The sequence below is a fragment of the Pleurodeles waltl genome, chromosome 10 (assembly GCF_031143425.1).
Source record: "Pleurodeles waltl isolate 20211129_DDA chromosome 10, aPleWal1.hap1.20221129, whole genome shotgun sequence".
Taxonomy (NCBI): Eukaryota; Metazoa; Chordata; class Amphibia; order Caudata; family Salamandridae; genus Pleurodeles; species Pleurodeles waltl.
In genome coordinates, this window is record NC_090449.1 from 436,298,566 (window position 1) to 436,316,452 (window position 17,887).

Sequence of the window (17,887 nt, forward strand, 5' to 3'; positions counted from 1 at the left end):
GCTGGGCAGGAGCCACTACCCAACCTTCTGTGGATGAAGATCTGGGTTGATGGGGGAAGGAGAAGATCAGCTGTGGAGGCCAGGAGCTACAAATGAGTCCTTGGAGCTGTGCAGATGATATCCCATGTCGGTCGTGGGGTCGCAGGTGGTCAGCGGTTAGGAGAACCCCCAACAAGCCTTGGCAAATGCAAGAGGAGGCAAAAGAAGTGCTGTAAGGCTGAAGAGGACTGCAAGGTCCCGGGTACTCGACCCTTGAAGGGGAGTCCTGGCTGACCCTCAGCAGTCAGGAGAGCCAGCAGAAGCAGTTGCAGGCCTCACAAGCAATCTACTGTCAGCAGGAACAGTAAGTTGCAGAGAGGCTCAATCACCACACCCGGCGAAGAGGACCACGTTGATGGAGCAGCAGAGAGGAGACTGTCCTTGGAAGGATGAAGTGCTGGAGGCTGTGGCTACTCGGAGCCTGAAGATTCCTTGGAGCAGGAGACAACAAGCCTTGGTAGCTGCAAGAGTCACGTTGCACGGAGGTACTGTTTCCCAAGATGAACAGCGGGCAGGGAGGACCAAGGGGACAACTCCAGACCACCATCTGTGTTGCAGGAACCACTCAGTTTGGGAGGAAAGCAGATGCACGCAGCCCGTCGCCGTTGCTATAGGTGCCTTCAGATGTAGGGGAGTGACTCCTTAATTCCAAGGGAGATTGCTTCTTGCTTCCTAGTGCAGCTGAAGTGTTGCTGACCCAAGTGGATGCACAGCTGGGAAAATGTTGCAATTGCTGGAAGGAGCCGGCGCAACAATGTTGCAAGGCCATCTCAGAAGTTGCAGTCTTGTTGGTTCCTGAAGGTCCAGTTGTGGTTCCAGTAGCCAGGAGTAGACGATGCAGATGAGTCCTGGAGGAGTCTTGCATGCTCAATCTGGCGATCCATGTGCAATGGAGTCCCTAAATAGCCATAAAAGGGGGTCTGGTCACTCTGCACGGTGACCACCTATCAGAGGGGGTCACTGACGTCACCTGCCTGATCTGACCACTCCAGGGCCTCTGCATAGCTTATTTTCAAGATGACAGAATCAAGTGACCACCTTGAGGAGCTCAAGCCACCTCCCATGGGGTAGTGATGGACAGGGGAGTGGTCACTCCCCTTTGCTTTGTCCTGTTTCGCACCTGAGCAGATACCAGAGTTCACTGGGATGGTGCAAACCGGTTTATGCAAGGAGGGCACCAAATGTGCCCTTCAAAGTAAACTGGTGGTTCGGGGAGACTACCCCTCCCAAGCCTTGTAACACTATTTCCAAGGGAGAGGGTGTTGCCTCCTTCTCCCACAAGAAATCCTTTGTTCTGCCTTACCCTGCATGAGCTGATCAAGCTGCAGGAGGGCAGAAACTGGAGTGGCTGCAGCAGCGCAGGCTGCCTCAAAACCCTGGAAGACTGGTAGGAGCAATACTGGGCAGGGGTGTCCTCTAAGGAGCCCCAGGAGTGCATGGAATCATACAACCAATACTGGCATTAGTATTGGGGTATATCTGTGTGATATCAAACATGCCCTGGTTCTGAGTTACGATTAGGTAGCTGGACCACAGCCAGTACAGAGGTATAATGGCTTCCCTGCACTTCCAAAGTCCAGTGCATTGGAACTGGAGTTTATAGGAGCACCTCTGCTCATGCATGGGTGCCCTCACACACCAGGTCCTGCACCCTGCCATTTGGGCTAGAAGGGCCTACCATAGGGGTGACTTAGTGTCCTGGTGTATTGACATGTGGCGAGAGGGTGCCTGCACCTTTTCACGCAGGCTGCAATGGCAAGCCTGCAGACACATTTTGCATGGCCCCCCATGGGTGGCATAATACATGCTGCAGCCCATGGTGGACCTCTGGTGTCCCAATGCCCTGGGTACCTAAGTACAATATACTAGGGACACCAGTATGCCAATTGTGGGGTGCACAAAAAGTCCAAGGTAACCAAATTTGGAGTGAGGGTGCACAATCACTAGAGTCCTGGTTAGCAGGATCCCAGTGAAAACTGTCTAAGCACACCAATAGCAGACACAAAGTGGGGTTAACCATGCCAAAAATCAGGTACTATTCTACAGTGTCCAAAGCGGATCGGCGGAAACTAATGACACTGACATCATGCATCCAAACTCAGCAGTCATGGTAAGAAAACTAGACTTGCCTAGAGGTATGTCCTCTTGCGTTTACTTGTTACCTCCGTGTCAACAGAGGAATTAAACAAGCAATGTATTCAAGCAGTATGTATACCTGAATGATACAATTCTTGTCACTCATCAAATTGTTATCTCAGTGGTGAATTTGCAGGACACACTGTGTTGGCCCTTCTAAATTGCTTGTTTCTCGTTACAAACACTTCCTTGACAGGTTATAATGTTCATCTGGGCAATTTGCATGCCCGTGGAATGTTGCCTCAAGAAGAAACACTTCATCACATAAGATTTTCTGAACTAATGGCACTCTGATTCACAGTCAAAGTGTTCTTGACCCCAAATGAGGGAGAAGCAGCTGTTTTTCAGTACAGACAATCCAATTGCAATATTTTATAAGAAATAACAGGAACTGACAATCTGTGCTGCTACCCAAAAAAAGCTCCATGCCCTTGGTTCTGGGCTATGAAGTGTACAGTGGGCACTATGGAAAAGAATGTTCCAGGGCTGCTGAGCATATGAAGATTCCTTAAAGATATTTGTTCCACCAGTGCTAGTTAGGCAATATGCAACTGAAGTTGGCCTTACACAGTTGGCAATGGCATAATGCGATCTGTTTTCTGTTGGTCTCAGTCAAGTAAGCCTGTAACTCCAGCACGGTTCTGAGAGCATGATTTTTTAACCATAATGCGCCACGACAATACATATGCCAATCCAGTCCAAAGTGGAGTCTCTCCTTTCATCATGGACAAAGGACTGTACGTGACCACGATCCTTAATTATTACATCACACACCCTGGCTTCTTGTAGTTAGTGTTTTTAATATCATAATTTCCTAGATGAACACAGTCAAGTTTTGTAAGTGGCCAGAGCACAACCCTCTAGAAAAACATGTAAGCTAAATTAGATTAGGGTCTTATATACCAATCGGTTAGCACAAGGACCATGGCGCTAAAGCAACTCCTTCCATCTTCACAGTAGATAGCCAAGTCTGGAATTAAATTCTCTTAGGCAAGTTGGGAATTAAATTCGCTAACATAAGATTTCATTTTCTACAATTTCTATTAATCGCTGTAAACCACGTAAGATGGCATTATTTGCTAGAAAAATTATTAAACTCATGAAAGTTATCATGCAAAGCTGCCTCCCGTGGCATCATGAGCCTTAACACAGTTCTGGAAACTCTGTTGCATGTTCTAATAAGTAGGAATCAAGAGTGATAATAAGTGGAGCTCCAACCACTTAAGCAATGTTTGCACAAAGACCCATTTTGAGCATACACTCGGTCTGGCCTGCATTTCTTCATAGTTTTCTGTAGGATGCCTGTATCTTTATTACTTTTGTCTGCACCCTGAATGTTGTATGTAATGCTGTCTGTACTGTTGTGGTAGGTTCTGCTATATCACTGTTGATTGTCTTAAAATCTACAGAGAGGAACCACATGGGAGTTCCCAGTAGGTGTACTGATGTGCGCTATGCAGTGATATGGGCTTCTCATTGTGATTAGAAAACCAGTTGAGTTCACAGATTTTATTGCCAGTGAGAAAAGCAGTCTCTTCAGGGCCATAGGAAAATGAAACGGTGTGTCCTGTAGCCCTAATATTGAGTTTGTAGTGTGAATATTTTCTGGATTCACATGCTGTGCATTATTCCGCCATCTACTGGTTGGGTCTGGAATTCTCCACTATCCTGTTGTCGTTTTTTCTCTTATTGATTTGTTTGTTGGTGTTAGTTGATAAATCATCCATTTGGTGTCCCCTGTGACGTCGTCCTGCTTCGTCTGGAAGCTCCCACCTTTGATCACCATCTTCAGATGCTTTTTTTCCCGCTATTGAATCTGGAAGCCTGCCGAAGGATCTCCAACACATGGAAAAAGGTTTGAGAAGAAATTTCCAAGAAATCGCTGTAAAGGTCACAAGAGTCGCCACCATCACAGAGAGAACTTCCGGCAGAGCATTCAGAAAAAATAATAATTTTGGAAGACTGTAGGAAGTTGGCTCTGTATGTGCTATTTCAAAGTAAGGAATAGCATGCACAGAGTCCAAGGGTTCCCCTTAGAGGTAAAATAGTGGTAAAAATAGATAATACTAATGCTCTATTTTGTGGGAGTGTGGTCGAGCAGTAGGCTTATCCAAGGAGTAGTGTTAAGCATTTGTTGTACATACACATAGACAATAAATGAGGGACACACACTCAGAGACAAATCCAGCCAATAGGTTTTGTTATAGAAAAATATATTTTCTTAGTTTATTTGAAGAACCACAGGTTCAAATTTAACATGTAATATCTTGTTTGAAAGGTATTGCAGGTAAGTACATTAGGAACTTTGAATCATTTCAATTGCATGTATACTTTTCAAGTTATTCACAAATAGCTATTTCAAAAGTGGACACAGTGCAATTTTCACAGTTCCAGGGGGAGGTAAGTTTTTGTTAGTATTACCAGGTAAGTACGACACTTACAGGGTTCAGTTCTTGGTCCAAGGTAGCCCACCGTTGGGGGTTCAGAGCAACCCCAAAGTTACCACACCAGCAGCTCAGGGCCGGTCAGGTGCAGAGTTCAAAGTGGTGCCCAAAACGCATAGGCTATAATGGAGAGAAGGGGGTGCCCCGGTTCCGGTCTGCTTGCAGGTAAGTACCCGCGTCTTCGGAGGGCAGACCAGGGGGGTTTTGTAGGGCACCGGGGGGGACACAAGCCCACACCGAAATTTCACCCTCAGCGGCGGCGGCCGGGTGCAGTGTTAGGACAAGCGTCGGGTTCGCAATGTAAGTCAATGAGAGATCAAGGGATCTCTTCAGCGCTGCAGGCAGGCAAGGGGGGGGCTTCCTCGGGGAAACCTCCACTTGGGCAAGGGAGAGGGACTCCTGGGGGTCACTTCTGCAGTGAAAGTCCGGTCCTTCAGGTCCTGGGGGCTGCGGGTGCAGGGTCTTTTCCAGGCGTCGGGACTTAGGTTTCAGAGAGTCGCGGTCAGGGGAAGCCTCGGGATTCCCTCTGCAGGCGGCGCTGTGGGGGCTCAGGGGGGACAGGTTTTGGTACTCACAGTCGTAGAGTAGTCCGGGGGTCCTCCCTGAGGTGTTGGTTCTCCACCAGCCGAGTCGGGGTCGCCGGGTGCAGTGTTGCAAGTCTCACGCTTCTTGCGGGGAGATTGCAGGGTTCTTTAAAGCTGCTCCTTTGGATAAAGTTGCAGTCTTTTTGGAGCAGGTCCGCTGTCCTCGGGAGTTTCTTGTCGTCGTCGAAGCAGGGCAGTCCTCAGAGGATTCAGAGGTCGCTGGTCCCTTGGGAAGGCGTCGCTGGAGCAGAGTTCTTTGGAAGGCAGGAGACAGGCCGGTGAGTTTCTGGAGCCAAGGCAGTTGTTGTCTTCTGGTCTTCCTCTGCAGGGGTTTTCAGCTAGGCAGTCCTTCTTCTTGTAGTTGCAGGAATCTAATTTTCTAGGGTTCAGGGTAGCCCTTAAATACTAAATTTAAGGGCGTGTTTAGGTCTGGGGGGTTAGTAGCCAATGGCTACTAGCCCTGAGGGTGGGTACACCCTCTTTGTGCCTCCTCCCAAGGGGAGGGGGTCACAATCCTAACCCTATTGGGGGAATCCTCCATCTGCAAGATGGAGGATTTCTAAAAGTTAGAGTCACTTCAGCTCAGGACACCTTAGGGGCTGTCCTGACTGGCCAGTGACTCCTCCTTGTTGCTTTCTTTGTTCCCTCCAGCCTTGCCGCCAAAAGTGGGGGCCGTGGCCGGAGGGGGCGGGCAACTCCACTAAGCTGGAGTGCCCTGCTGGGCTGTGACAAAGGGGTGAGCCTTTGAGGCTCACCGCCAGGTGTTACAGCTCCTGCCTGGGGGAGGTGTTCGCATCTCCACCCAGTGCAGGCTTTGTTACTGGCCTCAGAGTGACAAAGGCACTCTCCCCATGGGGCCAGCAACATGTCTCTAGTGTGGCAGGCTGCTGGAACTAGTCAGCCTACACAGACAGTCGGTTAAGTTTCAGGGGGCACCTCTAAGGTGCCCTCTGGGGTGTATTTTGCAATAAAATGTACACTGGCATCAGTGTGCATTTATTGTGCTGAGAAGTTTGATACCAAACTTCCCAGTTTTCAGTGTAGCCATTATGGTGCTGTGGAGTTTGTGTTTGACAAACTCCCAGACCATATACTCTTATGGCTACCCTGCACTTACAATGTCTAAGGTTTTGTTTAGACACTGTAGGGGTACCATGCTCATGCACTGGTACCCTCACCTATGGTATAGTGCACCCTGCCTTAGGGCTGTAAGGCCTGCTAGAGGGGTGACTGACCTATACTTGCATAGGCAGTGAGAGGCTGGCATGGCACCCTGAGGGGAGTGCCATGTCGACTTACTCGTTTTGTTCTCACTAGCACACACAAGCTGGCAAGCAGTGTGTCTGTGCTGAGTGAGAGGTCCCCAGGGTGGCATAAGACATGCTGCAGCCCTTAGAGACCTTCCTTGGCATCAGGGCCCTTGGTACTAGAAGTACCAGTTACAAGGGACTTATCTGGATGCCAGGGTCTGCCAATTGTGGATACAAAAGTACAGGTTAGGGAAAGAACACTGGTGCTGGGGCCTGGTTAGCAGTCCTCAGCACACTTTCAATTGTAAACATAGCATCAGCAAAGGCAAAAAGTCAGGGGGCAACCATGCCAAGGAGGCATTTCCTTACACAACCCCCCCCCCTCACCCCCCAAACGAAAGAGGATGAGACTAACCTTTCCCAAGAGAGTCTTCATTTTCTAAGTGGAAGAACCTGGAAAGGCCATCTGCATTGGCATGGGCAGTCCCATGTCTGTGTTCCACTATAAAGTCCATTCCCTGTAGGGAGATGGACCACCTCAACAGTTTTGGATTTTCACCTTTCATTTGCATCAGCCATCTGAGAGGTCTGTGGTCAGTTTGAACTACAAAGTGAGTACCAAAGAGGTATGGTCTCAGCTTCTTCAGGGACCAAACCACAGCAAAGGCCTCCCTCTCAATGGCACTCCAACGCTGCTCCCTGGGGAGTAACCTCCTGCTAATGAAAGCAACAGGCTGGTCAAGGCCATCATCATTTGTTTGGGACAAAACTGCCCCTATCCCATGTTCAGAGGCATCTGTCTGCACAATGAACTGCTTAGAATAATCTGGAGCTTTTAGAACTGGTGCTGAGCACATTGCTTGTTTCAGGGTGTCAAAGGCCTGTTGGCATTCCACAGTCCAGTTCACTTTCTTGGGCATTTTCTTGGAGGTGAGTTCAGTGAGGGCTGTCACAATGGATCCATATCCCTTCACAAACCTCCTGTAATACCCAGTCAAGCCAAGGAATGCCCTGACTTGAGTCTGGGTTTTTGGAGCTACCCAGTCCAGAATAGTCTGGATCTTGGGTTGGAGTGGCTGAACTTGGCCTCCACCTACAAGGTGTCCCAAGTAAACCACAGTTCCCTGCCCTATCTGTCATTTGGATGCCTTGATAGAGAGGCCTGCAGATTGCAGAGCCTTCAAAACCTTCTTCAGGTGGACCAGGTGATCCTGCCAGGTGGAGCTAAAGACAGCAATATCATCAAGATAAGCTGTGCTAAAGGACTCCAAACCAGCAAGGACTTGATTCACCAACCTTTGGAAGGTGGCAGGGGCATTCTTTAAACCAAAGGGCATAACAGTAAACTGATAATGCCCATCAGGTGTGGAGAATGCTGTTTTCTCTTTTGCTCCAGGTGCCATTTTTATTTGCCAGTACCCTGCTAAGTCAAGTCAAAGGTACTTAAGAATTTGGCAGCACCTAATTTGTCTATGAGCTCATCAGCTCTAGGAATTGGATGGGCGTCTGTCTTGGTGACAGAGTTGAGCCCTCTGTAGTCCACACAAAACCTCATCTCTTTCTTTCCATCTTTGGTGTGAGGTTTGGGGACTAAGACCACTGGGCTAGCCCAGGGGCTGTCAGAGCGCTCAATTACTCCCAATTCCAGCATCTTGTGGACTTCCACCTTGATGCTTTCCTTAACATGGTCAGACTGTCTAAAATTTTTGTTTTTGACAGGCATGCTGTCCCCTGTGTCCACATCATGGGTACACAGGTGTGTCTGACCAGGGGTTAGGGAGAAGAGTTCAGGAAACTGTTGTAGGACTCTCCTACAATCAGCTTGCTGTTGGCCAGAGAGGGTGTCTGAGTAGATCACTCCATCTACTGAGCCATCTTTTGGGTCTGATGACAGAAGATCAGGGAGAGGTTCACTCTCTGCCTCCTGATCCTCATCTGTTACCATCAACAGATTTACATAAGCCCTGTCATGGAAGAGCTTAAGGCGGTTCACATGTATCACCCTCTTGGGGCTCCTGCTTGTGCCCAGGTCCACCAGGTAGGTGACCTGACTCTTCCTTTCTAGCACTGGGTAAGGGCCACTCCATTTGACTGTATAAGTTTTTCCAGTCAGGTATTGGCCAGGGGAAACCAGTTTCTCTGTCACCATGGTGACACTGGCACCTGTATCCCTCAGGCCCTCTACACTTGTCCCATTAATAAAGAGCTGCTGCCTGTATTTTTGCATGTTAGGCGGCCAGGCAGCTAGTGTGGCTAAATCCACCCCACCCTCAGGGACTAGAGTAGCTTCAGTGTGGACCCTGATTTGCTCTGGGCACACTGTTGATCCCACTTGGAGACTAGCCATTCCAGTGTTACCTGGATTGGAGTTTGGAGTGGAACTTTTCTTGGGACAGGCCTTGTCTCCAGTTTGGTGTCCAGACTGACTACAGTTTCGACACCAGGCCTTTTTGGGATCAAAGTTTTTACCCTTGTACCCAGGATTGTTTTGTGAAGAGGCTCTGGGCCCACCCTCCTGTGCAGGTTTTTGGGGGCCTGTAGAAGACTCTTTACTATTTTTATTTTTGGCTGTCTCACCACCTTTCCCCTGGGGAGGTTTTGTGACCCCTTTCTTTTGGTCACCCCCTGTGGAAGTTTTGGACACCCTTGTCTTGACCCAATGGTCCGCCTTCTTTCCCAATTCTTGGGGAGAAATTGGTCCTAGGTCTACCAGATGCTGATGCAGTTTATCATTGAAACAATTACTTAACAGGTGTTCTTTCACAAATAAATTGTACAGCCCATCATAATTACTTACACCACTGCCTTGAATCCAACCATCTAGTGTTTTTACTGAGTAGTCTACAAAGTCAACCCAGGTCTGGCTCGAGGATTTTTGAGCCCCCCTGAATCTAATCCTATACTCCTCAGTGGAGAATCCAAAGCCCTCAATCAGGGTACCCTTCATGCGGTCATAAGATTCTGCATCTTTTCCAGAGAGTGTGAGGAGTCTATCCCTACACTTTCCTGTGAACATTTCCCAAAGGAGAGCACCCCAGTGAGATCTGTTCACTTTTCTGGTTACACAAGCCCTCTCAAAAGCTGTGAACCATTTGGTGATGTCATCACCATCTTCATATTTAGTTACAATCCCTTTAGGGATTTTCAACATGTCAGGAGAATCTCTGACCCTATTTATGTTGCTGCCACCATTGATGGGGTCCTAGGCCCATCTCTTGTCTTTCCCTCTCTATGGCTAGGATCTGTCTTTCCAAAGCCAATCTTTTGGCCATCCTGGCTAACTGGATGTCCTCTTCACTGGAGTTTTCCTCAGTGATTTCAGAGTTGTTGGTCCCTCCTGTGAGGGAACCAGCATCTCTGACTATTATTTGTGGAGTCAGGGCTTGAGAAGCCCTGCTCTCCCTAAGTAGGACTGGAGGGGGTGAATTTCCCTCCAAGTCACTATCTTCATCCTCTGAGTTGCCATCCTCAGAGGGGTTGGCCTTTTCAAACTCTGCCAAAAGCTCCTGGAGCTGTACTTTGGTAGGTTTGGGGCCCATGGCTATTTTCTTTAGTTTACAGAGTGACCTTAGCTCTCTCATCTGTAGATGGAGGTAAGGTGTGGTGTCGAGTTCCACCACAGTCACATCTGTGCTAGACATTTTGCTTCTAAAAGTTGGAATACTTTTTCAGAATCTAAAACTGGTTCTAGAATCTAATTCAAACTTTTAAACTCTAAAAGAAATGCTAAACAGGATCTAACACAAGGCCCTAGCAGGTCTTTTAAGAATTTAGAAAACTTTTCAAATTGCAAAAATCAATTTCTAATGACAATTTTGGAATTTGTCGTGTGATCAGGTATTGGCTGAGTAGTCCAGCAAATGCAAAGTCTTGTACCCCACCGCTGATCCACCAATGTAGGAAGTTGGCTCTGTATGTGCTATTTCAAAGTAAGGAATAGCATGCACAGAGTCCAAGGGTTCCCCTTAGAGGTAAAATAGTGGTAAAAATAGATAATACTAATGCTCTATTTTGTGGTAGTGTGGTCGAGCAGTAGGCTTATCCAAGGAGTAGTGTTAAGCATTTGTTGTACATACACATAGACAATAAATGAGGTACACACACTCAGAGACAAATCCAGCCAATAGGTTTTGTTATAGAAAAATATATTTTCTTAGTTTATTTTAAGAACCACAGGTTCAAATTTAACATGTAATATCTTGTTTGAAAGGTATTGCAGGTAAGTACATTAGGAACTTTGAATCATTTCAATTGCATGTATACTTTTCAAGTTATTCACAAATAGCTATTTCAAAAGTGGACACTTAGTGCAATTTTCACAGTTCCTGGAGGAGGTAAGTTTTTGTTAGTATTACCAGGTAAGTACGACACTTACAGGGTTCAGTTCTTGGTCAAAGGTAGCCCACCGTTGGGGGTTCAGAGCAACCCCAAAGTTACCACACCAGCAGCTCAGGGCCGGTCAGGTGCAGAGTTCAAAGTGGTGCCCAAAACGCATAGGCTATAATGGAGAGAAGGGGGTGCCCCGGTTCCGGTCTGCTTGCAGTTAAGTACCCGCGTCTTCGGAGGGCAGACCAGGGGGGTTTTGTAGGGCACCGGGGGGGGACACAAGCCCACACAGAAATTTCACCCTCAGCGGCGCGGGGGCGGCCGGGTGCAGTGTTAGGACAAGCGTCGGGTTCGCAATGTAAGTCAATGAGAGATCAAGGGATCTCTTCAGCGCTGCAGGCAGGCAAGGGGGGGCTTCCTCGGGGAAACCTCCACTTGGGCAAGGGAGAGGGACTCCTGGGGGTCACTTCTGCAGTGAAAGTCCGGTCCTTCAGGTCCTGGGGGCTGCGGGTGCAGGGTCTTTTCCAGGCGTCGGGACTTAGGTTTCAGAGAGTCGCGGTCAGGGGAAGCCTCGGGATTCCCTCTGCAGGCGGCGCTGTGGGGGCTCAGGGGGGACAGGTTTTGGTACTCAGTCGTAGAGTAGTCCGGGGGTCCTCCCTGAGGTGTTGGTTCTCCACCAGCTGAGTCGGGGTCGCCGGGTGCAGTGTTGCAAGTCTCACGCTTCTTGCGGGGAGATTGCAGGGTTCTTTAAAGCTGCTCCTTTGGATAAAGTTGCAGTCTTTTTGGAGCAGGTCCGCTGTCCTCGGGAGTTTCTTGTCGTCGTCGAAGCAGGGCAGTCCTCAGAGGATTCAGAGGTCGCTGGTCCCTTGGGAAGGCGTCGCTGGAGCAGAGTTCTTTGGAAGGCAGGAGACAGGCCGGTGAGTTTCTGGAGCCAAGGCAGTTGTTGTCTTCTGGTCTTCCTCGGCAGGGGTTTTCAGCTAGGCAGTCCTTCTTCTTGTAGTTGCAGGAATCTAATTTTCTAGGGTTCAGGGTAGCCCTTAAATACTAAATTTAAGGGCGTGTTTAGGTCTGGGGGGTTAGTAGCCAATGGCTACTAGCCCTGAGGGTGGGTACACCCTCTTTGTGCCTCCTCCCAAGGGGAGGGGGTCACAATCCTAACCCTATTGGGGGAATCCTCCATCTGCAAGATGGAGGATTTCTAAAAGTTAGAGTCACTTCAGCTCAGGACACCTTAGGGGCTGTCCTGACTGGCCAGTGACTCCTCCTTGTTGCTTTCTTTGTTCCCTCCAGCCTTGCCGCCAAAAGTGGGGGCCATGGCCGGAGGGGGTGGCCAACTCCACTAAGCTGGAGTGCCCTGCTGGGCTGTGACAAAGGGGTGAGCCTTTGAGGCTCACCGCCAGGTGTTACAGCTCCTGCCTGGGGGAGGTGTTAGCATCTCCACCCAGTGCAGGCTTTGTTACTGGCCTCAGAGTGACAAAGGCACTCTCCCCATGGGGCCAGCAACATGTCTCTAGTGTGGCAGGCTGCTGGAACTAGTCAGCCTACACAGACAGTCGGTTAAGTTTCAGGGGGCACCTCTAAGGTGCCCTCTGGGGTGTATTTTGCAATAAAATGTACACTGGCATCAGTGTGCATTTATTGTGCTGAGAAGTTTGATACCAAACTTCCCAGTTTTCAGTGTAGCCATTATGGTGCTGTGGAGTTCGTGTTTGACAAACTCCCAGACCATATACTCTTATGGCTACCCTGCACTTACAATGTCTAAGGTTTTGTTTAGACACTGTAGGGGTACCATGCTCATGCACTGGTACCCTCACCTATGGTATAGTGCACCCTGCCTTAGGGCTGTAAGGCCTGCTAGAGGGGTGACTGACCTATACTTGCATAGGCAGTGAGAGGCTGGCATGGCACCCTGAGGGGAGTGCCATGTCGACTTACTCGTTTTGTTCTCACTAGCACACACAAGCTGGCAAGCAGTGTGTCTGTGCTGAGTGAGAGGTCCCCAGGGTGGCATAAGACATGCTGCAGCCCTTAGAGACCTTCCTTGGCATCAGGGCCCTTGGTACTAGAAGTACCAGTTACAAGGGACTTATCTGGATGCCAGGGTCTGCCAATTGTGGATACAAAAGTACAGGTTAGGGAAAGAACACTGGTGCTGGGGCCTGGTTAGCAGGCCTCAGCACACTTTCAATTGTAAACATAGCATCAGCAAAGGCAAAAAGTCAGGGGGCAACCATGCCAAGGAGGCATTTCCTTACAAAGACCATTAGAGAATGCCCTAAATGGCGAAGACACCCTTCCAGTTTTGCGAGAACTGTCACCACTTGTTCTCACAGAAGGGCAAGCAGCCAGTCTGCAACCTATGTTTTCCCGTTTAACATCGGAACAAAGACTGCAACGCCTGCTTGGTCTTCACATCGAAAATATAAACAAACCAAAAAAAACACAAAGACGGGCACATCATGCGTAAATCTGACACAAGGGGACCCAAGACCTCGCCGGTACACCATGCCAAAAGCCCCTCTGTTCCCTCGAAGGGGACTGCAGGAGGAATTGAAAAATTCAAGTCATCGAAAGACGATCAAGGAAAGGATACTTTGGCGTTGAAAACAGACTGCGAGCGAATCAATGAATCTCTGACCGATTAAATCTTTGAGGAACTCTTCAAAGAAGAGAGACATTAAGTCTTGTTGCTGAAGAAATAACTGTGGAGATAGAATGCGAGAGAAGATACCTCGAGGCTGGAATGGTCCGCCCTCATCAAGGAAAAAAAGGAATTTTGATGAAAGCCTCAAGGGGTTCCGCATATCCCAGAAAGCTTTGATGCTGAAAGAGGTCGAAGAAATGGATTCTTCCCTTACTACAGAACCTTAAGAACAGGGAGAACTTTTCTATGAGGTAGAGGAGAAACCACTGACAAACCTTTCAGAGATCAGAAGCTGAGTATAGCTAACAATGGCAGGAGCTGGATACAGACTCCCTAGAGGAAGGAGTGGATATTTCTTTCAAGACTCTCGCAACTCGACTATATAGGCACGTATAAACAAATTATCAAGTTATCAAATTGTGTTGTAATGCTATTCTCACCTGCTCACTTGATTTTTCCTTACGATGTACCAAAATTATGCAAGATGGATCCATTTTTCTCACCCGTGTGTGCTTTGTGCTTGCAGGATCTCAGCGCTCCTGAATCGAGCACCATAAAGCGAATGATGATGGGAACCCTTGCTGGCTTCAAGTGGCAGTCTCCCCTGAGTGAGGTATTGGTTGCAACTTTGTAATGTATTAAAAATGTTTTAAGAGCCTACTGAAAGTTAAACCTTTCATCAGTGGTCATAAATTCAAAGCCCTGGGGAGGTTCTGTTCTTTAAAGTCATGTGTACCAAGAGTAGTGTAGGAGAAAATAAAACAGGTAAGTAGTTTCTTGAGAATAGAGAACATATGTTGGGAGTAGAGAAGATCTTAAACCATGGTGCGTGTTGGATCAAAGTTATGAGAGACCTGTGCTTTTAGTGGCAGAATGATAAGAGGAGCAGAAAAGAAGGAAACTTTCTGTGGTTTAGGTAAGGACCGTGTAGGAGATTACCACATTAATACATGACCAAAATAGTAGAGCACTTGGGGATGAAGGGTAAGAATGGGTTTCAAAAAATGACCGACCTTGCATGTTTTTCTCTCCCTCTCATTCTTGATGGGGTCTGTCTTCATTGGTAGGCCACCCCTTGAGTGAAAATTATCTCTTGGATGTACATTTTTGCAGGATGAACCGATCCACCACGTAGTGGTTGGCTTTTGAGAGTACTATAGGTAGTTTTTGGATGTTGACAATTAGCGAAGCCAGTACTACTCATAAGCAATGTTAAATTGATGCCCACAGTGGCCTACAACACATGAGCGATCTTCAGGTCCTGTTACTTGCCATTGGATTCAGAAGCTAATATGTGGTCAGAGTTGAAAACCTTGTTAATTTGCTGATAATTTATTTTCCACAGCATCTTTGCTGATGTTCGTTCTCTGACTTTCTTTGGGGTTCTGGAATAACTCTTGCAAAGCAGTTTACCCCAGGAATGGTGTAAAGAAATTTACAACAAAAATGCAGACATTTTTGTGTAGTGGAATCTATTGACAGCTGCTTTCCATGGCAGTCATCGACACATAAGTTTCCTGTTGGCAAGCTGTGAGGCTCCCCTGAGAACTGCTCAAAGGAAAAGGCACTAGGTGCTGTGATGCTGGGGAGTAGCAGCTGTCTGGATTAGGAACCAGTGTCTCCTATCTGTGACTCTGCCCATTTCCTAGTGCTCACTGTACAGGCTGCTAACTTCTGCAGTGTGGGCGTATATTGCTTCTCTTTTCTGTGAGACTGCAGGTGTGGGTTGCTAGCTGTGGTGATCCCCATTGTTCAATTTCCTGCTGATTGACCCTGATGTGGAGAGCCACTGTGGACTGCGATAGGCTAGTGTGACAGGAAAGGGAGCAGTGAAAAACTGCAAAGCTGCGCCCCTTTGTTGTGATATAGTGCCAAAATAGATGTGGCATCCTTTCTTATATTTAAAAATTACCAACTACAGCACCATGCATAGTTTTTTGTGGTCAGTTTATAGCAAGATCTATTGAAGAGCCTCTTTAAAGTCATGACATCTGTCTAATTGGCTGTTTCTTTGCCCGTCTGCTCTTTTTGTTAGAAAAACTTTTCTTACTGCTGACACTTATGATACAGGTTCTTTTTACACTGTGTGACTAACCACAAAAGTGGCTAGAAGTGCTCCTGCCGCTGAACTTTCTTAAAACAATTCTGAACCCGGCTTGGAGCCACTATATTGCCTCTACCGATGTCACCACCTGGATCACAATGGCAGCTGCAGCTGCTGGTGGGTACTGTCTAGTTTATTAGGAAAACATCAACAATTGCCTTCTTGTGGCTTTCAGTGGAGGACTGTTCAGTAGAGTAGTTGTCCCCTTAAATTCGATTTGAAGATCCATGAGGAAAACCTCACTGTGATTGCGTAATAAAATTGGCAATTTCAGGTCCATTGAGTTATTAACATCAAATCAGAGAATTTAGATAAAAATTGGTTTACAGCTTGACTCTTATTACAGTAACAGACCAAAGAATTGAAAACCCGGAACACTAATTTTTTGCAAGAATTAGCCAGAAGACCGGATTAAATCCTATGCAAACCAAATCATGCTATGTAGGTTTGCTGAAGGGTTTAGATTCTAATCCAGCTTAGTTATTAAATGTCACGGAGGAAACCAAAATTGCTTTATCAGCAACAAATGGTTACCTTACTGCTGAAGAAAAACTCCCAGTGGAACTTGAAGCATCATACAATTTTAGTCCTGATCAGACATTCTGGGATTTTTGGTAATGTCTCACCTCCTGCAGTGTTGGCTAGAAAAACCCCCTTAAGACTTCACTCTTCTAGATTTCGATATTGATTTAATCGGTAGTCCAGAAGGGGAAAAGCCAAATCCTAAGTATCTGACATCAGCATGTGCACCTTTAACATTTCCAAAAAATCTATTAATTTGTTTAGCTGTACATAGTGTGTCTAAAACTCGATTTCTGATCTGTTGGTAACGCCGAAGCAGACGTTACAGTGATCTTCCTGTGGACTATGTTCAGTATTTACAAACTCTCCATTACCTAAAAAGAATGCTATCATCTGTACTACACCTATTGGAAAAATCTAAGAAGAGCTCTGATCATACACTAGGTACTCTCTCTGTGATTATCACAAGTTTACCTTTAATATTAGAAGGACAGCCTTAGCAAAGATGTAAAGAGCAGGTTAAAAATATGTCACAAAGCCCGATATTTTAGCTTTACAATTTACCTATTTACACCAGTCCTACATTGCTCTGAAACGCACACAACACATGTTTATAGAAATGCCCGCAGAGTCCTCCAAATGCCACCAAACTGATGCAGGCTTCTATCGTTCCTTGTGCTGCACAAAGCTTGGACACCAGTAGTGGAAACCATTTCTGAAATAGTGGACCGGCTTTTATCCTGTAGACCATAGATGTCTCCTGGGCCTTATTTCAAGCTCTCAAAATGCGACACCTCCTAAATACAGTTATAAATTTTGGCACAGTACTGTTTAAATGTTGCATTGGAATGTCATGGAAGTTTGTGAGACCCTGAAGTTGCACTATGGCTGCATGACCTGCAGAAATGGGTTAGAGCGAAAGAGGTATAATTACTTTGACTCGACAAAGCGATGAAGGGGGTCCAATTGGATTATTGTGAAATGTGTGCGTTGTAAGGGCAGAAGTGAAGAAAGACATTAAACCACTTTAAATTATCAAGAATTCACTATTCCTCTCTGTGAATAACAGTACAGTAGAGGCCAACCTTGTAGAGTGTTACGATGGTTTTTAAGTCTTATGCACCCAAGATGTCGCTAGATAGACTATTCACTTGTTAAGCTGTGTAAGTTCAAAATGATGAATGCTACTGGGTACCTTAGCCTACGCAGCCTCGTGTGAAAGTGAGTGGAATCCTCACAGGACGAGTTAATCCCCTCATGGATTGTATATGACATGTCTACTCAGTAGTGGCAGTTTAGTGTTAGTAATGTGATTGTATACCACACATTTGTTCAGACGCGAGCACCTTGACTAACAGACTAGTTAATTCAATCAACAACAAAAACATTTTTTATTCAAACACTGACCTGAAAGGCGCGATCGTCAAAAGAAAATAATTCGAAGCATGGCTTGACCTTTAATGCAAAGGGTTTTCTACCACCATCGGGATTTGCTTCTCTGGAATTTTAACCGATCTTCCTTTCAAAAGGATGAGAATAAATCGAACGCAAGTTTGTTTTATATAAGACTTCATTTTTTTTTACAAACATATTACTCCTCTAGTAGTAGTATAAATATTGTTAAAATGTAACATGAAAGATATATATTAAAAAAACATAAAACACTTCACAAAACCATATAAATATGTAAAACACAAATTAAATTGCCTGACATCCAAGGCCCCCCTATTAATATACATTACCCCAAGCCTAAACCTTGAATATAAAAAATGCCAATACCCTCCGAAATTTTGGAGATTCCAGGCGTAATTGTACCGCCCACATACCCCAATCGG

General features: G+C 46.7%; 1 protein-coding gene across 1 annotated transcript in view; it reads left to right on the plus strand.

The window, feature by feature from the left end:
- Window positions 1-17,887, plus strand: part of GLYR1 (glyoxylate reductase 1 homolog) — a 482,931-nt gene that overhangs the window by 146,505 nt on the left and 318,539 nt on the right. The window contains exon 6 of the mRNA XM_069210697.1: window positions 13,953-14,039. Within this exon, the coding sequence (XP_069066798.1) occupies window positions 13,953-14,039 (87 nt within the window). The remainder of the gene's footprint in view (window positions 1-13,952; window positions 14,040-17,887) is intronic.